The sequence below is a fragment of the Mus caroli genome, unplaced genomic scaffold (genome assembly GCF_978045245.1).
Source record: "Mus caroli unplaced genomic scaffold, Mus_caroli_1 scaffold_7, whole genome shotgun sequence".
In the NCBI taxonomy this organism is placed as follows: domain Eukaryota; kingdom Metazoa; phylum Chordata; class Mammalia; order Rodentia; family Muridae; genus Mus; species Mus caroli.
This window is the reverse complement of record NW_028227262.1, coordinates 94473228-94497592: the sequence shown is the minus strand read 5'-3', so window position 1 is coordinate 94497592 and position 24365 is coordinate 94473228. Positions and strand designations below refer to the sequence as shown.

The following is a 24365-nucleotide window of genomic DNA, read 5'->3' as shown; positions in this document are numbered from 1 at the left end:
TGGAGGGCTGCAGCTTCCTCCTGCATTCGGTGCTTTCTAAGAACAGGCAGGCTGGGGTCTGTGGAGTCAGGATCATTACAAAATGACTACAGCTAAACAAATAAACAAACAGAAAAACCGTATTCTCTGATCAATAGGAAATCATTTGAAAAGTAGGGAGTTACACCAGAGGAGTAGTAAGTCACTGTGCAGAGAAAGATTTAAGCTGTACATAAAAAACCAGAAGTCCAACTGCCCCAGAGCCACAAGTTCTAAAGGACATTAGACATATAAAGAGACTGGATTTCCAACCAAAACATACAGCCATTGTCACTGATGAACGACTTTATAAATTAATTCCCAGGACTTGAGGAGGATCAAGAGAAAAGCCCTCAGTTACTAACGTAATACCTAGACTAATGTGCTCCGCGATCTCGCCACGATCTCATCTAGGAATGCTGCTGTTGCTGCTGCTTATGGGTGTACATGGGAGCTCAGGCAGGGGCATGAATGTTTTATTCTGTATGAGATGGAAGGCCATTGCAGGTATTCGTGGAGTGACATGATCTGGATGGCAGGTGCTCTGCTGAAGGCAGGAACACTGCTCTAGGAATACGGAGTCTTCCAGGATCCCAAGGCTTCTTGGACGATTGCCAAAACGCCAGTATAAAAAGATCAATGCGATAGCTCGAGTCAGGGTCTGGAGGTAAGCTCGCTGGTGAAATGGAAAATCTAGGCTGGTCCCTAAGGACCTTGTGCTACAGGGGATTTTGAGCTGGATGCAGAAGAGCAGTTCTGAGACAGAAAAGAATTTTATAGAGGAAAGTGCCATGGTAAACAGCATGCCCGTTTACCCTTGAAAAGGTCAGGCTGGTTGCTATGTGGAGGAGGGCTGGACACAAGCATGAGAGCTTGCTTTATGACACAGCCCCAGGAGACAATGCAGGAATTTGTGAAGGAATGGGGCAGGGAACGAAGCCGACAGTGGCCCATCTAGGCAGCAGAGTTGCACCATTGCATAAGATAACCTTTTACGGGGTAGCAAAAAGTCCAGACGTCACCTGTATTCTGCATCACCAGCAAAGGGCCCGCTCATCCTGTCTCCAAGCGAGAAGCGAGCAAGTACGCTTCTGCGCATGTGTTCGCGCAGCCTTGGTGTGGATGGATATCCGGCTTTTGCAGAGGTTAGACAGGCCGTTGATTCTGCTCACGAATTTGAATTGCAATTTGGAATTCTAAAAATGAAACATAAGACTGTGTATGGCAAAAAACGCCTCGTTCTTGAACAGCATGACTTAGGTACCATTTGGAGTGCGGAGAACATCGTGTCAGGCCTGATGGGGGAGAGTGGGTCGCCACCCCTCCTTCACAGGATATTTCTGTCTCTCTCCTGGATTCAGAGTTCCCTGTGTTCTTCCGCGCAAAAAGCACAGCAGCAGGTGGGAGGCAATTCTAGCTGTCCTTGTGATCCAGGCTTGGCAATAAACTGCCAAAGACAGTTATAAGCTGCTGAGACCTGTCTGCCCACGAGTCTGAGGCTGCTGGGGTAGCCTAGGGCTGAGATAATGTTCAGGCCCCGTGTGCCAGGGAACCTGTGCACTCCTTTTCAGTGCAACAGCCATAAAGAGAAAAGGATAAATCTGACATCTGCAGAAAGGTGAATGGAACTGGAATCGTTGTGGGAAGGGAGGTAGGGGGCAGATGCAGAAATACCAATACTGCATGATTTCTTTCAGATGCAGGACCTAGATTTCAATATGCATATGTAGTGAGGGTGGGTCAAGAAACTACAAAGGACTTCATCAGAAGGAGGAAGAAACTTTCAGGGAAGGGGAAGAGGAAAAAAAGAAAGAAGTGAGTGAAACACCTGTGACCAGAAAGCAGAAAGGAGGCTCTGGGGTGTGGGGGACCAGCAAGAGGCAGGAGGACAGGGAGGAGCAATAGGAGACAAGGTGAATAAGGACAAAATGTGTGTGGACATGTCAGAATTAAACCTGCTACTTTATATGGTAGCTCCAAACGCCAACAAATACAGGGACGGGTTTAGATCATCTTTGAAAGAAGTACCTGGCTTGGTTTGGGACAACCACTGGCCCTTTTCCTCATTCATACTTGAATACATTTTATTTTGATCAAATTCATCCCTCACTCCCCACCTTCAGCTTTTCTCTAGCTTGTTCTACCCCATCTTTCTTTCAGTATTATGTCCTTCCACACTCTGTAGATGATAGATAGATAGATAGATAGATAGATAGATAGATAGATAGATAGATAGATAGATTACCTATTGAGTTTAATTAGTGTAACCCAAATGTAAATGAGTGTAGGACTAGCCTTTATAGGTTGGGACCTACCCCCAACTTCTGAGAAATCTGACTTCTTTCTTCTGGTAGTCATGAACTACCTGTAGCTTCTCAACTAGTGAACACACACACACACACACAAACACACACACAAACACACAAACACACACACACACCATGCATGCCAGGATATTGACCAGATTGATCTTGTCAAAGTCTTTTGCAGCATCCACAACTGTACAGAGCTTATGAGTACAGCGGCTCTCACATCTGGAAGACAGTTTGACAGCGGCCCCTGGGAGCTCTGGTCCTTAGGACCTAACCATTCTCTGTGAGACATTTGCTGAGCCTTGGGAGGAATGTGTGATACTGGCTCTCTGCTTTTTGATCTCTGTTGTCCCCTCAGCAAACCTCTGTCCACTGCAGAAAGAAGTCTTTCCCCGGGCACTGTCTACACCTCCAGAGGATCTGAACTCGGTTTCCAGGATCTACATAACCACTCACAGCCCTCTGTAGCTCCAGTTCCAGGAGGCTCTTCTGGCCTCCTCAGGCACTGGGCACACATTTGGTCTGCACATAGAATTAAAAAGACATAAATTTGTATTCTTAAAGAAGCAGCTTTTCAGATGAGAGGAGAGGGAACCAGCGACATTGGTGTCAACCTTTCTCACAGAAGACAGTGTTACACAGAGGCCAGATGGCAGAGGGAAGCAAGGAGGTGCGGCGGAGGACACGTCGAAGTTCTGATCTAGACTGTCACTCCCCTCCCAGATAACAACCGCAGCTCCGCTGCTTCATTTACTGGAGCAGCAAAGGAACACAAATGGCTTTTATAATGTATTCAAATCAGAGTAGCCACCTCTCCACCTCTACTGCTACCCTTGGCTCTGTGTTGCTGTCATTTGATTTTGGTATTTCTTATCTGCTTATTGGCTTACCTCTGGCTTTCAGCTTCTTTATCCACAGAGAAAGGCTCATGTGCTTGTCCTCTGTGGGATTTCATATCCTTTTCAGCTCCTGGATGGCTTCTTTTGAGTCGTACAGTAGCAAACTGTGTGAACCAGGGCTTTGGGTGGAAGCAGACAGATCTTTGTTCTCAATCACATTGTTATCGGGAGGAAACAAGAGTGGTCTTCGCGGGGATGGATGTCATGGTGGGTGTTTCAGACAGTTTGCAAGCTTGTTTCTCACAGGGAAAGTGCCCACGGTTGCTTCCTTTCCTGTGCTTATGGTTTTAGTGAGGTTGCCAATGGTGAGGATTGGCACAGAGGAAAAACACTCAGTGGATATTTAGGAACTCTTTTTCCTGCTTCATTATCCTGTCTCCATGGTAACAAGGATTCTTAGGGTTGTCTTTTTTTTTTTTTAAACACTATAGTTGGAAGATTGACAAATATTGTAGCTTAAGTAGAAATGACTGTCTGTGTGTAGTATAATCAACATATGAATGAATGTGTCCTTTTGTCAGAAACCCACTAAGTCTAAATATATATATATATGGCTTTCCCCACCCCCCCACCCCCCACCCCCACCCCGAAGTTAGCAATTCTTCCCTGGCCTGCCTCACAGAGAGATTGGCAGGTGCCTTATGGTGGCAGGTGCGGGAGAGCCCTCTAGTGGGAAATCGCCAGGGCAAACTCAGGAGCAGGAGAGAGTCAAGAGAGAAGGAATGTTCACCAGTGTGCTTGCTGGAGAATGTGTTCATTTGTCCATCTGTCATGTAAGAATCACCAGGCACATACTGAGGCACGTGCTAAAGAAGTAGCAAAATTAAGATAATGATTTCAATGTGTCAGTCTCCAGGGCCCTCACCTGAAATATCTGTAATGGGCAAAATCAGAGAGTAGGGATGCTTCAGGCAGTAAGTGAAATTGAGTGGCTGGAGAGAGATGGTTTAGCAGTGAAGAACACTGCCTCATATTCCAGAAGGCCCTGGTTTGATTCCCAGCGCCTACACAGAGGATCACAATCCTCTGTTACTCCAGTTCCAGAGGATATAGCACCCTCTTCTGACCTCTGAGGGCACCGGGTAAGCATATGGTACATAAACATACACGCAGGCAAAACACCCATACACATAACATAAAATTTTTAAAACCTGGAGTCTGAAGTAGATGAGATGATCCTTCTCTGAGGAGTGGTAGGGGATAGGGGCTTCTCACCACATGAGTGCCTCTCAAACAGAGCATTATAAACCTCCCCCTTCCTCAAAACCAACATCACAAATAGGACCTCCATTGCTGTTTATCCTGCACTTAGAGAATTACAGAACACTCCTTGCCCCACATCCTTAGCCATACATAAAGCACACCTGAGATCCTAAGGTCAGTTTTACAAGAACAGTTGTATCCCTCTTGCCTAGGGTCCTGACGCTTTTACTCATACCGTTTTAAATGACTTTGATTTTAATGGCTTGTACAGAATATTTTAAAACCACGTTGCGTAAGAAATAACCCTATTGTACGTGTATCATAAAAGCATTTGAACTATGTCTAGATGTACTGAAGGATGTGGAACTGGAGACCCCGGTCCACAGCTATGTTACTGACCATCATCCACAAGCCTCTCCTAAAGGCTCACAAAGTGTGTTTCCAGGCAACACGGATTGGGCTTTAGAGCTTATGCCTTTCAAACTGGTTGAGGGTCTAAGTCAAGCCAGAGTCACTGGCGGACTCCTTATGTTTATCCCAGAACACAGCGTCTCTGATGATGCACAGCCCAGGAGTTTGTATCAAGCAACCTAATTTTCTTTTCTACATTGGATTAGATAGATCCATTAGTTATAAGCCCAGAATCACAATATATGCCAGTGTCGAATTAAGAAAAGCAATCTTGGAGTAATTTAACCAAGAGCAAGCCAGAGTCTCTCTCTTGTCTCTAATCTGTCTGTGATATGAACCTGAATCTGTGCCTGCCTGAATGCTGTCTTGTAAATCTGTGTGTGTGTGTGTGTGTGTGTGTGTGTGTGTGTGTGTGTGAACTACTCAGGGGCCAGGGGCATGGGAGACCATATAATAAGATTAAAGCCATGTCTTAGCTTAGGCTGTAAAGGTTTAATCACATCAGGGCAGGAGGGCTAGAGATGGCTCAGTGGTTAAGAGCCCTGACTGCTCTTCCAGAGGTCCTGAGTTCAAATCCCAGCAACCACGTGGTGGCTCACAACCATCTGTAATGGAATCCAATGTCCTCTTCGAGTGTGTCTGAAGACAGCTCCAATGTGTACTTATATAAATAAAATAAATATTTTTTTTTTAAATTCATCACGTGGGCAACCCAAGGCAGGTGAGGTTGCTTGTTTGTTGCTATCTTAAAGGTGGGTTAAAAAGACAGGGCTAGGACCACAGTAGGATAGCAGTGACCTCAGGGTATATTAACTCAGCTGTGAGTCAGCAAAAGCTCCAGTCTCTTAGAATCTATGAGAGCATTTGTAACCACCCCACTTTTCTGACTAGAACAAGGATTTTCCAAGCCCAGGGCCCCTTCAGGAACTGCGTGAGACTTCCCAGGAGCCTGATTTACCTGGTCCCTGGTCTCTGTGACCATCAGTGGCTATGCACTCTGATACAGAGGAAATAGCTCCTTGCAGGCTATACCTGTGTCCCTGGCACAAGTGTATGTTCAGGAGAACTCACAGGGTGTCTTACACCTGTTGGAGCCAATCCAATCATTCATTCATTTACTAACCATTCACTCACCCAGTAAGTAGAGTATATAATCAGTAAAATACCCTGTGACCCCTGACTCCCTGTCTTTCTAATTCTCTGACCCTGGAGAACCCCGTTTCTCTTGAGCTTCCTAGTTCTCCACTGAGCGCCATACAAAGGTCACTACACCTCCCATAAAGCCGGCTCCCAGAGCCTGAATCCACTGCAGCTAAAAAGCACAGTGGCCTACAATAGATCCATGCAGAATCTGGGAGTAGCCAGGGGTGCGAAAATGGAAGCCCAGGTGTGTGAAAAGGATCTGATTTGGGGCTCCTTGAGACCACCAGGACTTTCTGCTCAAGATGGGCAGTGAGTGTATAGACATCTAGTACAGAGTCCACCTGAAGTCCCAGGCAGAGAAGTGTGGGCGTGACCTGAGAGTGTAGATAATGGTATAGAGTTCCTGGCCTTGGAAATGGGGCAGGAAAAGCAGAACTCCCGTAGGAGAGAGATGCAGCTGATAGAGCATTTTGTTTCTCTGCAAATGCTGTGGGTTTTTTCTTGTTGTTTGTTTTTATAACAGTCAAATCCCAATTCCCTTGCAGGTCAGCACAGACACCCCCAGCTTCAGGAAGCCAGATCTGAAAGGCCGGAGTGCACTGTTGGCTGATATCCAGCAAGGAACACGCCTGCGGAAAGTCACCCAGATCAATGACCGCAGTGCCCCACAGATCGAGGGTGAGTGAGCAGCTGCACGGAGCCCAGGACGGGGCTGCATAGAGCATGGTCAGACTCAACACTGGCTGGTCTGCATTTGTGACCCATGCACTCTCAAACCACCTCGGACCTGCTTCAGGGACAGGCCACCAGGCAAGAGATTCAGACACTCCTTTCTGAAAGGCCACTGGTAGTAGAGCCTGCATTATCTTTCATTACTTTTAAATAACAAAACAACAAAACCCCCCTCATAATAAGTATCATTTTTAAATTATGATAAAATACACATAATAAATTTCACCATTGAGTGTCATCAGGTACATGCACAATGCTATTGCAATGTGAATGCAATATGAAAATTGTGCAAATGAAAAAAAAAAACCCTTTTATGTTTGGTCAAGATTGCAAAACGTTAACATGTTATATCCAGAAACATTTTGTAATGTTTGTAAGGTATTATTATGATTTCACATATTTCAAAATGATGGCAATTCTCAAAAATAGTCCTATAGCTAGTATTGTACCTCAACTTAGCTAGTATTGTACCTCAACTTAGCTAGTATTGTACCTCAACTACATGTTAGGGCACAAACACACAATTTTACAGAGTTATTTTTATTCTTTTTAATTATGTGTATGTGTGTGTGTGCACGTGTGTGCAAGCATGTGTGTATGTGCATGTGAGTACATGTGTCTGCAGAGGCCAGAGCACCAACAGATCCTCTGAGACTGGTGTTGCAGCAGGTTATAAGCTGCCAATGTATGTGAGCTGCTCACGGAGAACTGAGTTCAGGTCCTCTGGAAGAGCAGTGTATGCTCTTAACAGCTGAGCCATGTCTCCAGTCCCAAGAACAAACACTTTTTTTTAAAATATTTATTTTATTTATTATATATAAGTACACTGTAAGCTGTCTTCAGACACACCAGAAGAGGTCATCAGGTCTCATTATAGATGATTGTGAGCCATGTGGCTGCTGGGATTTGAACTCAGGACCTCTGGAAGAGCAATCAGTGCTCTTAACTGCTGAGCCATCTCTCCAGCCCCAATGGGCACATTTTAAATGAAACCTTTCCAACACTGATTATAATAAGGCTCCATTTCTGATTAGACTCATTGTCTAATTGGTTAAGCTCAGTTAGCAGACTGATGCCTATTATTGTCCCACCTACTGCCAGGAGTACTGCATATAATATTTTGAGTAATCTGACTGCTCATCCAACAGTGGACACCCTAACTGCATGTGTTAGCCTTAGCTTGTGTCTTAGTGACTTTTCTATTGCTATTATAAAACACCATGACCAAGACAAGTTATAGAAGGAAAGGTTTACTTGGGTTCACAGTTCCAGAGGGACGAGAGGCTGTGCTGGCAGAGTAGAGACATTGCGGATGGAGCTGGATGCTGCGAGTTGAGATCTTTAGCCACAATGAAGAAGCAGAGAGCAACTGGAAATGGCCAGAGTCTTTAAACTCTCAAAGCCCACCCCCAGTGATGTACTTCCTCCAACAAAGCCATTCCCCTCCTAAACCTTTCCAAACAGTGCCATCAACTGGGGACCAAGTGTTCAGATACCTGAGACCTCATTCAAACCTGGAATTCTTGTCTACATCGATGTCTTCAGAGTGTCTATGGTTGGTGACCACCATATATGGAAGGCAGGGTCACTGATGACACATGCCAGGACATTCTGACCCACAAATAAAAAAATATGAAGTTAAAATGTCGGAGTGGGTTAAGCTTGAATTTTTGTGGGGGGAAAGGGGTACGTCTAGACTTTTCAATGTCAGTTGAGTTTTCTAATTTGAGCCACAGATGCTCAGCACCTTGATAGGACTAGACTGGGTAGCAGACAGGCTTAGGTATGAGAACACATGCAGTGAAAATGGTGGCATTGGGCTAGAGTGGGAAAGGCCTGCTGGCTCTTCCTACTCATCTTCCTGCCTCTTCTATCCAGGTTCAAAAGGAACCAGCAAAGAGGGAGGAGCTGCTGGCAGCAATACCAGGGGAGGAAACACACCCCCTGCCCTGGGAGATCTCTTTGCTGGTGGCTTTCCTGTGTTGAGACCGGCAGGCCAGAGAGATGTGTCAGGTAAGGAAGTGTCGAACCCGGTGGCCTGGTGGTCTTTCTTCATGTGGGATACGTGATTCATAAGAAGTTACATAGCGCCGGGCGGTGGCGGCGCACACCTTTAATCCCAGCACTTGGGAGGCAGAGACAGGCAGATTTCTGAGTTCGAGGCCAGCCTGGTCTACAGAGTGAGTTCCAGGACAGCCAGGACTATACGGAGAAACACTGTCTCAAAAAAAAAAAAAAAACAAGCAAACAAAACAAACAAAAAGAAGTTACATAGCAAGAAGATGTGCATTCGAGAACTTTAATCCTGGAAGCTCCCAGATCCCAGATTTGTTCTCTGGGCATCTTTTTAAAAATCATCTATTTAAATTGCATCATCAGAATTGGAGAATGACTTGTTTAGCAAAGGTGTCATGTTAGACAGAGTGCCATTCATGACAGACATGACAGTGCTGTGGATCCACCAGCGTGTGCTGAGTTATGATGGATCTCCATCGCCGTATCAGTTAGACACTGCTGTCTAGCCAAAATGTAGGGGCTTTAAACAACTGCTTATTTAGACTGTAATTCTGTCTATTAACAATCTAGGGTGGGTCTTACCTAGGCTCCTTAGCATCTGCCAACAGCTGAGAATTGGAGAGGTGGCTTACTTCCCCTGTCTCCAGGGCCCTTGCTAGAACAACTGGACTGATGGTCCTCAGAGCCACATGATCTGCAAGTCTGTAGGATTTGTCACCATGTTGGGTATCAAAAGAGAGAAGAAAGATGTGCGTTGTCTCTAGAGACTGTCCTGGAAGTTTGTCAGGAGCTAACTTAGAAGTCTACCAAGTGTTAACTTCCTGCTCCTTCCTCTAGGTTACTCACAGCAAGGGACAAGCCCAGCGGGGACAGGGAGTGAATTTCACCTCTTGACAGCACATGCAAAAATGACACAGGAGGGCCTGATTTGGTCACTAAGACCATTAGCAGGCCATAGCGTTAATTTATGCTTCAGTGAGCGTTCAGTATGTTTTTTTAAATCGTTGTATTAAAAATTAGCCAAATACACTGCTACTGTAAGCGGTAGAAAGGGCTGTCTTGTTTTGCCTTGGAGAAGGGCAGATGCCCCTTAGAGCTGCCTTGTGGCTGCTGCAGGTGTGTGCAGCCTCACAATGGGCCTGCACAGTCTACTACTCCGCAGCAGGGACATCAGGCTTGTGGAGTCCTGTGTACCGCCCAGTCACCTGGACTTTTTCCTTCCCACATTGCAGGTCTAACCTAGAATGTATTTCACTTCCAGGTGGCAAGTCCGGGCAGGGCCCTGGCTCCCGAGCACCTTCTCCCCGGCTCCCTATCAAAGCCATCGGCGGCCCCCTTCCCGCTCCTGCATCTCCCAGGCTAGGCAATGCCTCAGAGACGCACAGCTCTGCCAGGCCTGTCCCTCCTCGCCCTAGTGTGCCTGCCCCACCACCTCCCACTCCACCCCCACCCCCGCCTCCGCCTCCGCCCCTCCCCCCATCCTCCCCCATCAAAGCTCAGTTGGTGTCCCCGCCTGTCCCTCCAACCAAGGTGAATCCATCTGTGGTGCCACCTCCTCTACCCTGCGCACCTCCTCTTCCGCCCCCGACTCCGCCCCCGCTGCCCCCAGCCTCGGCGCTGAGCGACAAGGCAGTGAGGCCCCAACTAGCCCCACTGCACCTGCCACCCATCCCACCCCCGCTCCCTCTCCTCCCACCCTGTGGGTACCCAGGGCTCCACTCAGAGCCCAACAGCCCTGCACAGGAGGTGCGAGAACCTCCAGCTCCTCCACCGCCACCACCTCCACCTCCGCCACCACCGCTCCCCGCCTATGCCTCTGGCACCTCGAGGACCGCTGTGGCCCCGCCCCCTTTGCCAGGCGGAAACACCAGCGGCAGCGAGACTCCTCCCCCGTTGCCCCCCAAGTCCCCCAGCTTCCAGACGCAGAAGGCCTTGCCCACACCTCCAGGTGCTCCCGGCCCTCAGGCTATCCTGCAGAAGAAGCGGCGAGGCCCAGGTAAAGCAGTTTGCAAGGCTCCTCTGAGCCACGTGCACGCGGTGGCAAGGTTCAAACCCAGTCTCCGGCAGAACACTAAAACCTGGCCCGTTTTTTTGGGACCTTACTATTTGTTTCGGGATGGAAGCCACTGTTGAGGGAGGCTGGGAGCCCTATCTTAGATTCCACAGACGGTACCAGACATTCTGACCTTGATCCTCTTGCTATTGATTAGCTGCGTGTCATGGGGTAAACACTTAGCCTCTCTGTGCTTTCTTTTCTATCAAATAGGGTGGCAGGCAGACGTGTCTCTCTCACAGTATGAAGGATGCTTGACACTGGTCTGGTTCTGGAGAGAGCTGGCTCTGGACCTCCTCTCTGGGTCAGGTACAGCCAGTTTCCAGAGCTAGGTGTCTGGTTTAGTTACCTGGGTGACACCTGTCTGGCTTCCAGCTGCAGCAACAGCCGGGCCCACTAGAACACAGTCTGCATTCTTCAGATTCTCCAGCCAACTGAAGAAAACAGACTTGTGTATTGAGCCAAAGTAAGAATACTTCCTTCCCAGAGAGGACTGTGAGTGAAGCACACACTGTAGAGGAAAGAGCATGCAAGGGCTACATGTAGCAGAGACCAGTGCAGCCATACTGCTGTGCATGTATGCATACATGCAGAAACACTCAGGACATGCCCAGGCTGATGAACACACATTTCTTCACACAAGTACACTGATATACATGTCACTCATACATACCAATCCATCTCCCACACACGTGCTACTTATACCACATACACATACATGCACACATATACAGGTCCATCCATCATATACACACACAATACACCACATACATATACATGAACACATTCCACATAGCAAATATATATGTGCACCACACACAATACACGATACAACACATGAACTGTTAGACACATATACATATATCACATGCACATGCATACCACACATGTCTGCACACTACATACAAACAAATATACAGGCACGTGTACAGTTTCTTGGGATCTGTAGGCACCTGAATTCAAATGCGAGGTTCCTCATCCACCCCAGTGTAAGGGAGGCTGCTTAAGCGGCTATTTTCAAAATAATGCCACCTTTCACGTGGCATTGCTAATGATGGCCACCTTTCACATGGCATTGCTAATGAGGGCCACCTTCCATGTGGCATTGCTAATGAGGGCCACCTTTCATGTGGCATTGCTACTGAGGGCCACCTTTCACTGGCACTGCTACTGAGGGCCACCTTCCATGTGGCATTGCTACGGAGGGCCACCTTTCACATGGCATTGCTAATGAGGGCCACCTTTCACATGGCATTGCTAATGAGGGCCACCTTTCACGTGGCATTGCTAATGAGGGCCACCTTTCATGTGGCATTGCTAATGAGGGCCACCTTTCATGTGGCATTGCTACTGAGGGCCACCTTTCACGTGGCATTGCTAATGAGGGCTTGCATGTAGCTTGTAGTGCATGACTTACTTCCTAGTCCCTCGTGGAGTCCCATCCAGTGGAGAATCAGAGCCTTATTCCCTCACCTCCTGTAGCAGGCTTATCAGGGGCCAACATGGTACCTAGGGAAGGGAAAGCAGAAAGGGAGAGGAAGGAGGCTGGGAGGGACAAAGGAGGCTGGGACTGGAAAGGAGGCTGGTGGAGGAGGGGATGACATAGGGGTTGAGAAAGGAGACTAGGAGCAGGAAGGAGGCTGGGATTGAAGAAAAACCCTGGGGTTGAGGAAGGAGGCAGAGATTGAGGAAGGAGGCTAGGGTTGAGGAAGGAGCCCTGAGGGTCGGACAGAGGCTGGATAGTACAGACCCCGCTCTTCGTTCCAGTCCCCAAGCCCCTAACAGCAGGCGCTTCTCTGGCCTTTCTCTTTCTGTCTTTTGATATCTACAAAATGAGGGTACTCTTGCTTCAGCCCAACATGTGAGTGAAAGAAGAGGGTGTTTGTGATCCACTGACAGGAACTGCTGAGGCAGTGTTATCCTGAGGAGCAGTAAGCCATGGCAGGGTCACCAAGGGAAAGGGCAGCAGGAGAACACCCATACTGAGGTGCCAGGGTGTGAGTTAGAGACACCACAGCAGGCAGCAAGCAAAGCACTGTAGAGGAAAGAGGGAACCAGGGAGACTCTCACCTCTGCCAACCAAGCAGGGAAAGGTGTGAGGAAGGAGGTTGGTGTGAGATGGACCCTGGCAGGCAAGAAGGTTATACCCAGGCTGGATGGAGAAGCACGGTTTAGAGCATGGGGAGAACTAGTGTGCGCAGAGTGCAGGACAGGAATACCCTCTGAAAGTCCTCCTTCTGACCTCACTGGGCACTTGCCCATAGGTCTTCCTTTCAGTTCTATTCCTCTGCAGTAGGACTGTGCCATTTGACCATGAGGCTTAGTGCATCACTGATAGTATAGTGGCAGCTAAGGCTGGCATATTTCCTGTATCGTGCACTTTAACTTATTCAGTCTTTTCAACCACTCCAGAAAATGCTTGCTGCTATTATGCCCAGTGTATAGATGAACAAACTGAGGTACAAAGAGATATGTAATTTGTGCCAGATAAGGAAGCTATAACTCCGTCAGAAACAAGTTGGCTCCAGTTGTCCTCTTATTTATCCCACATCGACACAGGGGCTAACCACCTAACCTCTCACATAAAAAGTTAAATCTACTGTCCCACTTCTGTATCTCAATAGCTGCCTTCTTCTCTGTTAAGGAACCAGTGGGGGAAAGCTAAACCCACCTCCAGCCCCACCTGCAAGATCGCCCACCACAGAGCTTTCCAGCAAAAGCCAGCAGCCTGGAGGCCAGCTGCGGAATGGAGGCCAGCACATGATTGGTAAGGACCCCACTTGCAGTGCAGGCTTCCTGCCCCCCAAAGACAGGACAAGAGTTCCCTGCCCACGCAAGCGGGGCAGAGTGTTGGGCACCTGTCCCTGCGGTATATGTCTCTCAGTGAGCAGTGAAGAGAGAAACGCAGAACAGCCTTCAGGATGTATGAAATGGGGCTTTTTCCCTCCGGGTCGTCAGGATGGGTCTAGGACCCACTCTAGCTGTGTGACTCAGACAGAGGAAGGGAAGACATCTGGCACTAAAACCGTGCATGCACATTTATGCGCATCACCATGGAGGGTAAATCTATAAGCCTACAGGACCACAGTGGCTTGGAGAAAGGGAAGGATGTGTTGACTTCTTGACAGACAGGAGGAAGACTGAAAAAAAAAAAGACACTGGAAGAAAGACACTTAGGGTCCTCAGACCCTCCACATCCCTTCTGTGTGCTCAACTACTGTCAGATCAGAAAGGGGACTGTCAGTCAAGAAGGGGGCAGGGCCACTTCCCTCCTCACCAGAGCCCCAGGGCAGAACCCATTTGCTTTGGGAAGCCCAGGGTTCACACTGGGCACAGCCAAGCTGTCCTGTCTCCTCCCCCTCAAAACCCTCCTTTAGGAATTCAGTAGGTACTCTTATTGAACACTAGCTAGTACCAGGTTCTTTGTTGGTTCCTCTCCCTGCCTGGAGCCCTTTTCTGTTCCTTCAGTGGCTCCCTTAGGTGGGCGGAGGATCTCGGGCATGGTGGTGGGGAATTACCGCCCTTGCCTCTGCTGCATCCCCTTGTCCAGCCAGGAACACTTGAAAAGCAGGTGGACTCTTGGAGAAATAACTGCCATCCAAACCCTTGCAGGCAAGCAGCCAGCAGGGTGTCCTGCCAGAGTGACCTGTGTCCCTCTGAAAACAGTCACACGTGGGTCACACAGGAGTAATCTAAGTAAACTCCAATTCCCGTATTTCTCACACGTACAGATGACTTCGAGTCTAAATTCACGTTCCACTCCATGGAAGACTTTCCCCCTCCAGATGAATACAAACCATGTCAGAAGATTTACCCCAGCAAGGTCCCCAGAAGTAAGTACTTGCTTTACCAAGACCCTCCACGATACAGGGCGCCTGCAGATAGCACCGTGCCTTTACTGTCCGCTAGCAAGGATGCTGAGTGTGCACAGTCCCACAAGCTTAAGGAGATGTATTTGTCCTGATGCCTAATGCTTCACTGAAAGATGTCTATAGAATGCCAGAGTTCACTGGCATCCCCTGGGACATGCTGAAATGAGCCAGGCATCCTTCCCTCCCCAGAGCCTTTTGGCTGGGAGACACCCAGGAAACCGAGAAATGGGACATGGGCTTTTTGCATTCACCGCTGGAGAAGAATTTCATTAGATTCTGGCAAACTACAAAATGGAAAATGACCAGAGGCCAATGGTTCTCACCCTTGCTTATACACGACAATGATCCAGCAGCCTTTTAAACTCCTGCATATAGTCATAGAGTGAGAGCCAAGTAGAGTTTCCAAAAGCTGCCCACCATCTGATGCTCAGCTAAAGTAGAACCACATAGCCCAGGGGCTCTTCCTCCTAATTTCATTGTACAGGCAGGTTCCAAAAGGCACCTTCACTTACTTTGTCCAGTCCAGAGAGGAGGAGGCTGGATGGATGCTACTCAGGGCCAAAACGACAGGAAGGCCAAAGAAAACAGAGTTGGAGAGATGACTGCACAGGGATCCTGCAGCTACTTATCAGTCCTGTGCAGAACTAGGTCATTCAGTATGGCCGAAGGCAGGAGACGGCAGAAGCAGCAACATGAGGTTGGAGGTGTTCTTATCTCACCACCAAAGTAGGACCTTAGTCCCACTTGTCTGTGCACACAAAAGGAAAAGTATATGTTTAAGGCTGGCCCCAAACCAGAGTCGTATACCTGTCCCTGCAGATGGCCTGGTAAAGTCCCTTCCATGGGGCTCAGCTCCCTAGGAGCAGAGCCGGGAATGTCTGATCTGCACAATACAGAGATGCTGACAGCATCCTAGCATCACCGTGGGCACAACTCTCTCGGCAGACTGTGCTCACTTTAGACAGAGGAACCTGATGTGCCTGCCCTGAGTAGAAATTTAAAAAGAGAGCTGTCAATGTTCTGGAAGCCAAGTCTTCTCAAGGTTCTGATGGACAGGGAAACCCAGCCGTGGGTGGAAGTGGGCACGTGTCTGCCCAGCATTCCTTTGCTTGGCAGTAGATGCACATGAACTGGCAGGTACAGTGTGAACAGCAGATGCCATAGAGAGAAGCCAGGTGCCCAGGCTCACCTCACATGCTGCAATGGATGGGAGTATTAGTTAGGGTCTCTATTGCTGATGGAACTCCAGGACTAAAATCACCTTGGAAAGAAATGGTTTATTTCATTTACACTTCCAGGAAGCTGTCCATCACTGAAGGAAGTCAGAGCAGAAACTCAGGCAGGCCAGGAGCCTGGAAGCAGGAGCTGATTCAGGTCATGGAGGGATGCTGCTTCTTGCCTTGCTCTTCCTGGCTTGCTCAGTCTGCTTTCTTAGAGAACCCAGAACCACCAGTCAGGGGATAACACCACCCAGAATGTGCTGAGCCCTCTCTCATCCATCACTAATTAAGGAAATTCCTTACAGGCTTGCTTAGAGCTCAGTCTTACAGAGGCATTTCCTCAGTGGCGGTTCTCTCCTCTCAGATGACTCTAGCTTGTGTCAGTAGATATAAACCTAGCCAGGACAGGGGAGTGGAATTTTTAAGAGTGCAGATGGTTATTTACAGCCATCTCAGTTAACTGGCACGAGGTTTGGAATTTGGCCATTGAGGGAGCCATGTAGGGCAGGGGCAGGGTGGCAGAGTCAGAGATCCCTAGGGAGAAAGCCATATTTCCCCATGGGCAGGGGAACATCCAGGCTGGGGACAGCACAGACCAGGAGAGCATGATAGTTGAGGTGTAGTTCACAATCCTCAGGGCCCAGTGTGCCTGCCGCTGGTGAGGCCATGCAGGCAGCCTAGGACTCAAACTTGGCAAAGTCAATCAATGGCAGCTCTGAGCCCGTGCTTCCAGAGCCACCTTGTAAAGTGTTGCACGGGTCTCAGACAGATGAACATTTGAGTGTCTTCTTCTTAAAGAAAGACAGGGCAGGGCTCAGATGTCAATCTGTTTCAGGGGCAAGTTCTCAGTGACTTGAGACCTCCTAGGCCCCACCTCTTAAAGGCCCTACCACCTCCAGTAGCGCCACAAAGCCTTTAACATATGGATCCTCGGAGACATTCCAAATCCAAACTCGAGGCCCATCAGTTCCTCACCCTGGCTAGGCTCCAAGGAATTTTAATGTTCAAATGAAACCATGGAGTGTAAATATACATAGCCTACTGACTGATAATAATCAAGAGTCATAAACAGCTAGGGAACTGATCAACAAAGCTGGGTATAGATGCATTGTGAGATACAGTGCAACTCTAAAAGAGAGTCAGTGCTGAGGCATACAACCTGGATGGACTTCAAAGCACTGCGCTCAGTGAAAGGAACCACGCCCAAGACCGCATCCCACCAATATGAAATGCCAAAAATGAGCAAGACTACAGAGGAGGTTAGAACAGTGCCTGCTAAGGACTGGGGCATAGGAAACGAGAGTGACAACTGGATGGTCTGGGGTTTCCTTTTAGGGTGATGAAAGTCTTCTGCAGCCAGGTACTGGAAGTGCAGCCAGCTACATTTTCTGAATGCACTTGCTGGGTGTTCGTATCCACTGGGAGAAACCAGAGATTTAGACCTCACTCAAATTTAGATTAAATAAATGTATTCTTTGTTGAGGTTTGGTTTATTGTTATGTACAGTAATGCTAAGTGCTGCCGCCCTAGATCTGGTTGCCCTAGAGAAGAGATAGTCCACACATGGACCCAAGTGACTCAATGTGTGACCTTGCTCCCAAGTTATTTCTGATTGGTAAAGATGCCTACAGCCAATAGCTGGGCAGGCTTGAGAAAGACGGGGCTTGGTTTTCCTGGCCTTGGGGTTGAAGGAGACCACTCAGAAAGAAGGTGGAAAGAGGAGGAAGACACCATGGGTTAGGAAGAAAGCATGGCCCTGAGGGCCAGCCAATTAGAGTTAAGAGCAGCCCAGATGAAATAATAATAACTCAACCCAATGTAAGTAATAACTCAGGGTTGTCAATAGGTAAATAGATTATATATTGATTTAATAGATCAATAGCATAAAGGGGATAGCTGCCCAGCTCCAGTGCTGATTAAGGCTTATTGTAAATAATAAAAGCTGTGTGTCTTTTCTCTAGGAACTGAATGGTCAAAAGTGGGGTAGAAGCCCTGGACTGGGATTAAATATTCTTTTTTACAATTCTTACAGCTAGCAAAAGGACAGCAGCTTTAGAGCCAATACAGCAAGCTGTGCCGACAGTGGGGTTAAGGTTGGGTTTTAAGGTGGATATCAGAAAGGCATGTGTTTCAGCTGTCCGTGGAATCCATAGCTGGGAGGTGAAACTGTTTTAATTCTTTCAGTTGTTTCTTACTTTCCCACTATAAAGTAATAAAAAGACCATCCTGTCTCTTTCCCAAGGCAGCTGCTAATATGTCACAGCCCTGTAGGTCACTGGGATGGCCCAGGCATTCCAGGGTACAGGTCAATGGCCCTTAAGGGATGCCTGGCTCCATAATAAGTTTCTTGGTCAACACAGGGCCTGGGTAATTATCACTCAGGTCTGAGCACTCTAGTGACAGGGGTAACACAGTTCATTTCTAGGCAGAGTACGGTCAGGCTAGGGCTGGCTGTCATGTATTGATCAAGCACACACACACACACACACAATCTCACTAACAATGAATTTTATTTTACTAATGTGTATTCAAGTGACAAAAACAAAACAAACAAACCAAAAACCTTATCAGTTCAAATTTAAAAAAAAAATATTAGGTCACAAATGCTTATTGTCACTATAGCAGGAAGAAAAGCCATTGTTATATGACCAAATACTTGCCCACCAAATGCTCTCACCCACTAGAGAGATTTAGACTGGTGAGTGCCACACCTGCCCACAAGAGCCACACCACGGTGGAGGTTGGGAGGGGAAACACCACACATGCCATCTTACTCCCATGTCCCCAGCAAATCCATCACTGTCAGTTCAGTGGGAAAGTGGCGGATTGCCACCAGGACTGTCCTTACAACCCGATGTCTCCTTTTTTAAAGGCATTTTTCAATCTTGAGGAAAATAAAACATGTAACACCAAGTTTCCAGGGTTGGCTCGATCAGTGTGATCACACTGCCACACAACCAAACTTGAGGATGAGTCTCGCCTTGCAGAACCAAGACTCCACACACCTTAGGGAATTAATAGCCCTAGGCCTCCTCCTACCTGAGCCTCTCACAGCCACCCTTCAGTTTTTCCCCTATGGTTTTGAACGCTGTACATAGCTGGTGTAGATAGAAGCATATGCTATTTGCTTTTTTATTGCTGGTTCATTTCACTTTGCAGAATATCCCAAGGTTCATCTGTGTTAGAATGTCCTTCCTTTAACAGTCTTTGCCAGTAGACATACATGTGTGTGCATGTAGTATACACCACATTTCAATTATCCATTCATCCACTGTCAGACATTTGGATTGCTTCCGAATCCTAGGGATTGAGAAGAATGCAACACATGGGTGTTCAAGGACTCTTCAGGATTATGTTTTCAGTTGATTTCCATATATATAAATGATTTCCATATATATATATATATCCCAAAGTCCAATGTTAGGGAACAAGGAAGTTCGGTTTGTACTTGATGGAGGAGCCACCATGCTGGGTTCTATAGCCGTCCAATCACTTTTCACCTTTACCCTCTGTGTGCAGTGGTTCCCATCCTATCACATCCTCAGCACAACTGTCTTCAGATTTTAGTTAACTTTTCTTCTTCTGTACTGCCATAGCCACTCCAGTGAGTGCAGTACGTGGATCGCTCTTGGCCAACTCTTATTTTAGAGGCACTGTTGATTCGACTAGCCAATGATTCCCATAAGCTGTAGAACTTCCCCACCACACTGCTATAACAAACAACATCAAGGGGTTCAATCAAAGGCTTGGCTGTTCCAGGAGTGTGAGAAAGCACATGGTCACTGGTCACATCTAGTTCCACCTTTGTGGTGATAATGGGGCAGGTCCCTTACTGATCCTTAGTGCAGTTGACCACACCCTTACTGGACTGGCTTCCAGCAGTCCAGGGCTTGCCCCACGATGCTGCCTTTTCTGGGTACACCTTACTCCTGAGAGACTGTCTGTATTCTCCTTCCCCACTCACCACCCTGGGGAGCTCTACATCATCTAGCTTTGAGATGTCCCAGGTATGAGCTTCCCCACCCCCTGTCCCTCTCCCTCTCCCATCCTTGCTAAGCCACTTAGCTGTCTAGCAGGCTTTGCTGCCTCACACTGCATCTGAGTCCTCTAGAGCCCAAGTCCAGCCCTGCTGCTTCTGCGACAACCCCCCAGGGCATCCCATCTTGCCCCACATCAGTTAGGCATTTCCATCATAACCACAGGACCTGCACCTTCTGTCCTTCTCTTTCCATCTTTTTCCTCCACTTTAATTGGCCCAGCAACAGCTATCTAGAGTGTTCCAAGCTCAGCCTGCCTCTGTTCTTTCTTTGCTGTTGTTCCTTCTGTATGAGACACTTTTCCACCATGCCCACATCACTCCCGCACCATTTTCTCTGCATCCTCGAGCTTAACAGACATATCTTCTCACAGTTATGAAAGCTGAGAAATCCAAGGTCCAGGTACTACTCAGCTGATTCTGTTTCTAGGTAGGACTCTTCCTTCTTTGCAGAGGGGGCCATCACCTCAAGGGCACCCCTGCTGCCCTGCCGCAGGCTCCACGTCCAAACACCGTTGCGTTGAGTGTTAAGCCTTCAGCACGTGAGATTTGGAGTCGATTCAGGCTGTAAGTAACTTATCAAAGAAGGCCCTGCATCAGCTCTATCCACTGGCCTATCTCTGCCTCCCAGAATGGGAGCCAACTGCACAGTCAGTAAAGAATGGTTGGATTAAAAAATCTTTAAAGTATCTAGTCATATGTACATTGCTAAACTACCATCAGAGTGAAAAATTTGGAAATAGTACCATGTTCCCCAGCCACATGCTAGAACTCTGTGGCCTTTAAAAGAGTATGTTGAATATCCAGTGACGTTATAATTGTCATGTTGCTATGTCAGTAAAAACAGCCCAAGCAAGACCACACAAAGAGAATAATAAAACACTTTGTAAAAATGTACGGAACCTTGTATTATATAGTAATGGAGAATTTGAGTGTAGAAGTGCACAAAAAGGTTAAATGTGGGGAAATTCTGCATGGCTTTCATTATTTCTTTACTATTCTGCCCAGATTTGTATAATAATTGTATATTGAATGTATAAAAATATATTGTTCAATATACAAAGTACATATTGTATAAAATGTATATTGAATGTATAAAAATATATTGTTCAATATACAAAGTACATATTGTATAAAATGTATATTGAATGTATAAGAGATGTATATTGTTCACTTTCCTGCCAAGGTGAAAGCAGTGTTGGCCCCTGGCTGACAGGTCTGATCTGCAGAGGAGCCAGCTTTTCCCAAATAAAGTTAGCACTTCACAGCGCTTGCTCTCCAAGGCTGGTGTCGGCACATCTAAGACTGCCTTAACGGCCATCCAAGTTTGTAAACCCTTTCTGCACCCTGCCCAAGTCCTACCTAGCCATCCTCCTGTTGCCTGTAAATGGATTTTACTGCTAGTATGAAAGTCTAGCTGTGCTTAGAAAAGGTAACAAGGCACCCCTGGTTTCCACATGACAAAACGTTAGGCTAGAAGCTGTCAGGGGCTCAGTGGTCCAAGCACAGCCAATCCTGAAGCCCATGGTCCCTCTGCCTTTTACCCACAGCCATGTCCATGACTGAGACAGAAGTTGGCAGTATATGGCTCTCTGCACAACAGAGACATGAGATGAGGAAGAGGGAGCAAAGTGCATTTATTTCATATCATAAGCTACAGAAGCAAACGTGGAAACTGTCACCCCACAGGATCCAAGTCTCTGCCCATCTGTGTGGAGACAGCAGGTGGCGGGTGCTGTTTACAGAGTGACCCCAGAGAGGCTAGTGGCCCCTCAGAGGGGAAAGTCCCCCTAAGCTGCTCTGACTACCCCCAAGGATGTCTCAGCCACTCACAAAAGCAGTCAAGTTTTTCTTGCAACCAGACATGGAGTTTGCCCTCCTTTTTCTCAGAGAAACTAATTTCCGTCCAGTGTAATGTGTACTGATCGGCTTGTGGAAGCTGATGGGAACTGCCTACCCATGAAGCCTAGGTTACCACATGTTAGTTTTCAGATGTGGGCAGATGTTGTTTCCAGAGGCCATTGTTCCCAGAGTCCTTTGTGGTGGTTACCAATAGGCCAGTGCTTAGGCAAGGCACTGAGTGAGTAACACTGCAGATGTCACAAGTGTCCCACAGTGCAAGGTCACACCCACAGGGGATTTCCATCTAACTAAAATGTTAGTAACAGCCTGCCCATGAGTCTATGAGGCTATGAGAGTGAGAGGTTTGTCTGAGGCAGGCAGACCATCTGTAAGGCTGAAGACCGCAGTCTGCAAGCCTTCTTTCCCTGTGGAGGTATACCAGGGATGCCTGTCAGCGTCTTGGAACTTTTTACTCAAACTAGCTGAGAAGCTAACATTCTCTCTGTGATTTGCTCCAAAACATCCTTATTCTTGAACAAAGGCAGCCCTTGGTGTGGACCTTGCTTAGTGTTTTGTGGGTTTAAGGGCACTTTGTGATAGTTCACTGAAAATTGTGCCTTACCTGCGAGACTGTTATGATGCCAAATATGTTAAGACTGTAGAAAGCTTCAAAGGTGTTGGAGACTTTTAAAATAAAAATTCTAACACCCGAGAGGGAAATTTGCTTCTTAGGGAATTTTGTGGATTTTTAAAAGCCTGGATTTTTTTTAGTCATACAATTTCACCCCCAAAATCATCTTCATGAACATTCAAGCCACTGCTTGCTGCACCCAGCACCCGGAACCTTTTGTCAGAGACGGTTCTCAGTAACCAGGCTGCTTTTTAAGTGGCACAGAAATGCAGATTATAGGGTGCATTGTGAGACATGGCTGTGGAATCCCTAGTTCCCACCAGCAGCAAGACAAGGGACAGGGGGAAGGGGTTTCCAGCCAGACACCTCAGGGGAAAAGACACCAGGACATGAGGTCCAGAAGCTCTGACTGAAGGGAAATTTGGGGAGCACCTGGAGATGTGACTTTAAAACTCGAGTAAATCATCTTAAAATAAAAAATCAGATTTTTTTGTTGTGGTGGTGACGCTGGGACAGGAGACTGGAATTGAATGTGGAACACGCAGGGTTCTTTACTATGGCATTCTGTCATGTGTAACTTATACAACACTGGAGCCCAATATGTCTTGGAGACATCTTGTTGGAGCTTCATTAAATGGAAGCCTGAATTGTGTCAGCCAATAGTAATCTTTCTCCATTTTAGCAGACCCTGCACAGTGCTTGGCTTGTCTCAATGGCAGACAGAGAAGTGTGCCCAGAGGCCTGGTACATGCCAGTCAGGAAGGCCTTCTCACACGTCACTGCCTGCGGCTCCCTGAGCCCATGGCAGGTGACACAGAAGACGGGTGGAAACACACAGCCCAGGGCCAGAAGGCAGAAGGTTTCAGGTTGGGCTCATGTTGCCTGGAGATCCTCTGCTGGTATTCTGAGTGCGGGTTTAGCAGAAGTGCCTCCACAGGGTACAGTGGCCCTAGGCCAATAGATGGTGAGATCACTCTTGTTTCTCTCAGGCCGCACACCTGGTTCCTGGCTCCAAGCTGAGGCGACTGGGCAGAGCTCTGATGACATCAAAAGCAGAAATTCTCAGGTAACACCTCCCTGGGCCCTGAATAGAAAGCCTGGAATTCTCTAGGGTCCTCTGCCTGTGGGTCGTGACCCCTTTTGGGGGATCATGTCGGATATCCTACAGATCAGACATTTACATTGTGATTCATAAAAGTAGCGAAATTAAAGTTATGAAGTAGCCACAAGATAATTTTGTGTTTGGGGGGTGTGGCACCTCAACACGAGGATCTCAGCATTAGGAAGGTCAGGACCCTCTGCTCGGCAGGGTTTTCTTCTCTGTAGACGCTTTTCTCTCTGGCTCTTCTTCCGTAAGAAGAGCATTTAGTGTACCTTTGTTAAAGGCCAGAATGAAACGCCTATGGTTTCGCACTCTGCCCTGTGCTAGGGGCTCTCCTTAGAGTCATTGCCACATACAGAAATAAGCAGTTTTACTCAGAACCCTGCAGTCTCATCCAGTCCTGGCTCTGATCATCCCAGAAGCCTAAAGGAAACCCCATAATATCTGTGACATATAATTTTGTGTTCTCGCTTGCCTATACAATAGACAGTTTTTTAGGGCTCTTAAATCTTAATTTTTAATGCTCTTGGCTACATGTAATTAATTGTCAAATCTTGAAAGAAAAAAACCACATAAATACCTTATTCTCATCCAAAATAGCTCATAGAGAGCTTTCTAACCTGGCTAGAGGTGCCATCTCTCACTGCTCGTGATACGGGCTTCTCTTTCGAAACCTTTGTTTCTCCAAATGCATGAATTTAGTCCTTTCTGGCCTACTTCTTTTTCCAAGTCCTGTGGAACAGAGGGCAGGCTAGCCGCTGATGACAGAGTCATTCAGCAATTGTATGATATGTTAAAGAAGTGGCCTGGCTGGGAGGGTTCTAGAGTCCTGAAAGCTGCAGTTGCCCAATGGAGAGGGATGCTTCCTCTACACA

At 47.4% G+C, this 24365-nt stretch overlaps 1 protein-coding gene across 2 annotated transcripts in view; it reads left to right on the top strand.

Moving 5' to 3' along the window:
* Window positions 1–24365, top strand: part of Wipf3 (WAS/WASL interacting protein family member 3) — an 83911-nt gene that overhangs the window by 53315 nt on the left and 6231 nt on the right. Inside the window, exons 3-8 of one of the 2 annotated variants that reach the window (XM_029478622.2) lie at window positions 6532–6664; window positions 8597–8731; window positions 9996–10730; window positions 13432–13554; window positions 14519–14620; window positions 23378–23454. In XM_029478622.2, coding sequence (XP_029334482.1) covers window positions 6532–6664; window positions 8597–8731; window positions 9996–10730; window positions 13432–13554; window positions 14519–14620; window positions 23378–23454 — 1305 coding nt within the window. The remainder of the gene's footprint in view (window positions 1–6531; window positions 6665–8596; window positions 8732–9995; window positions 10731–13431; window positions 13555–14518; window positions 14621–23377; window positions 23455–24365) is intronic. The other variant, XM_029478623.2, reaches the window with a different exon arrangement.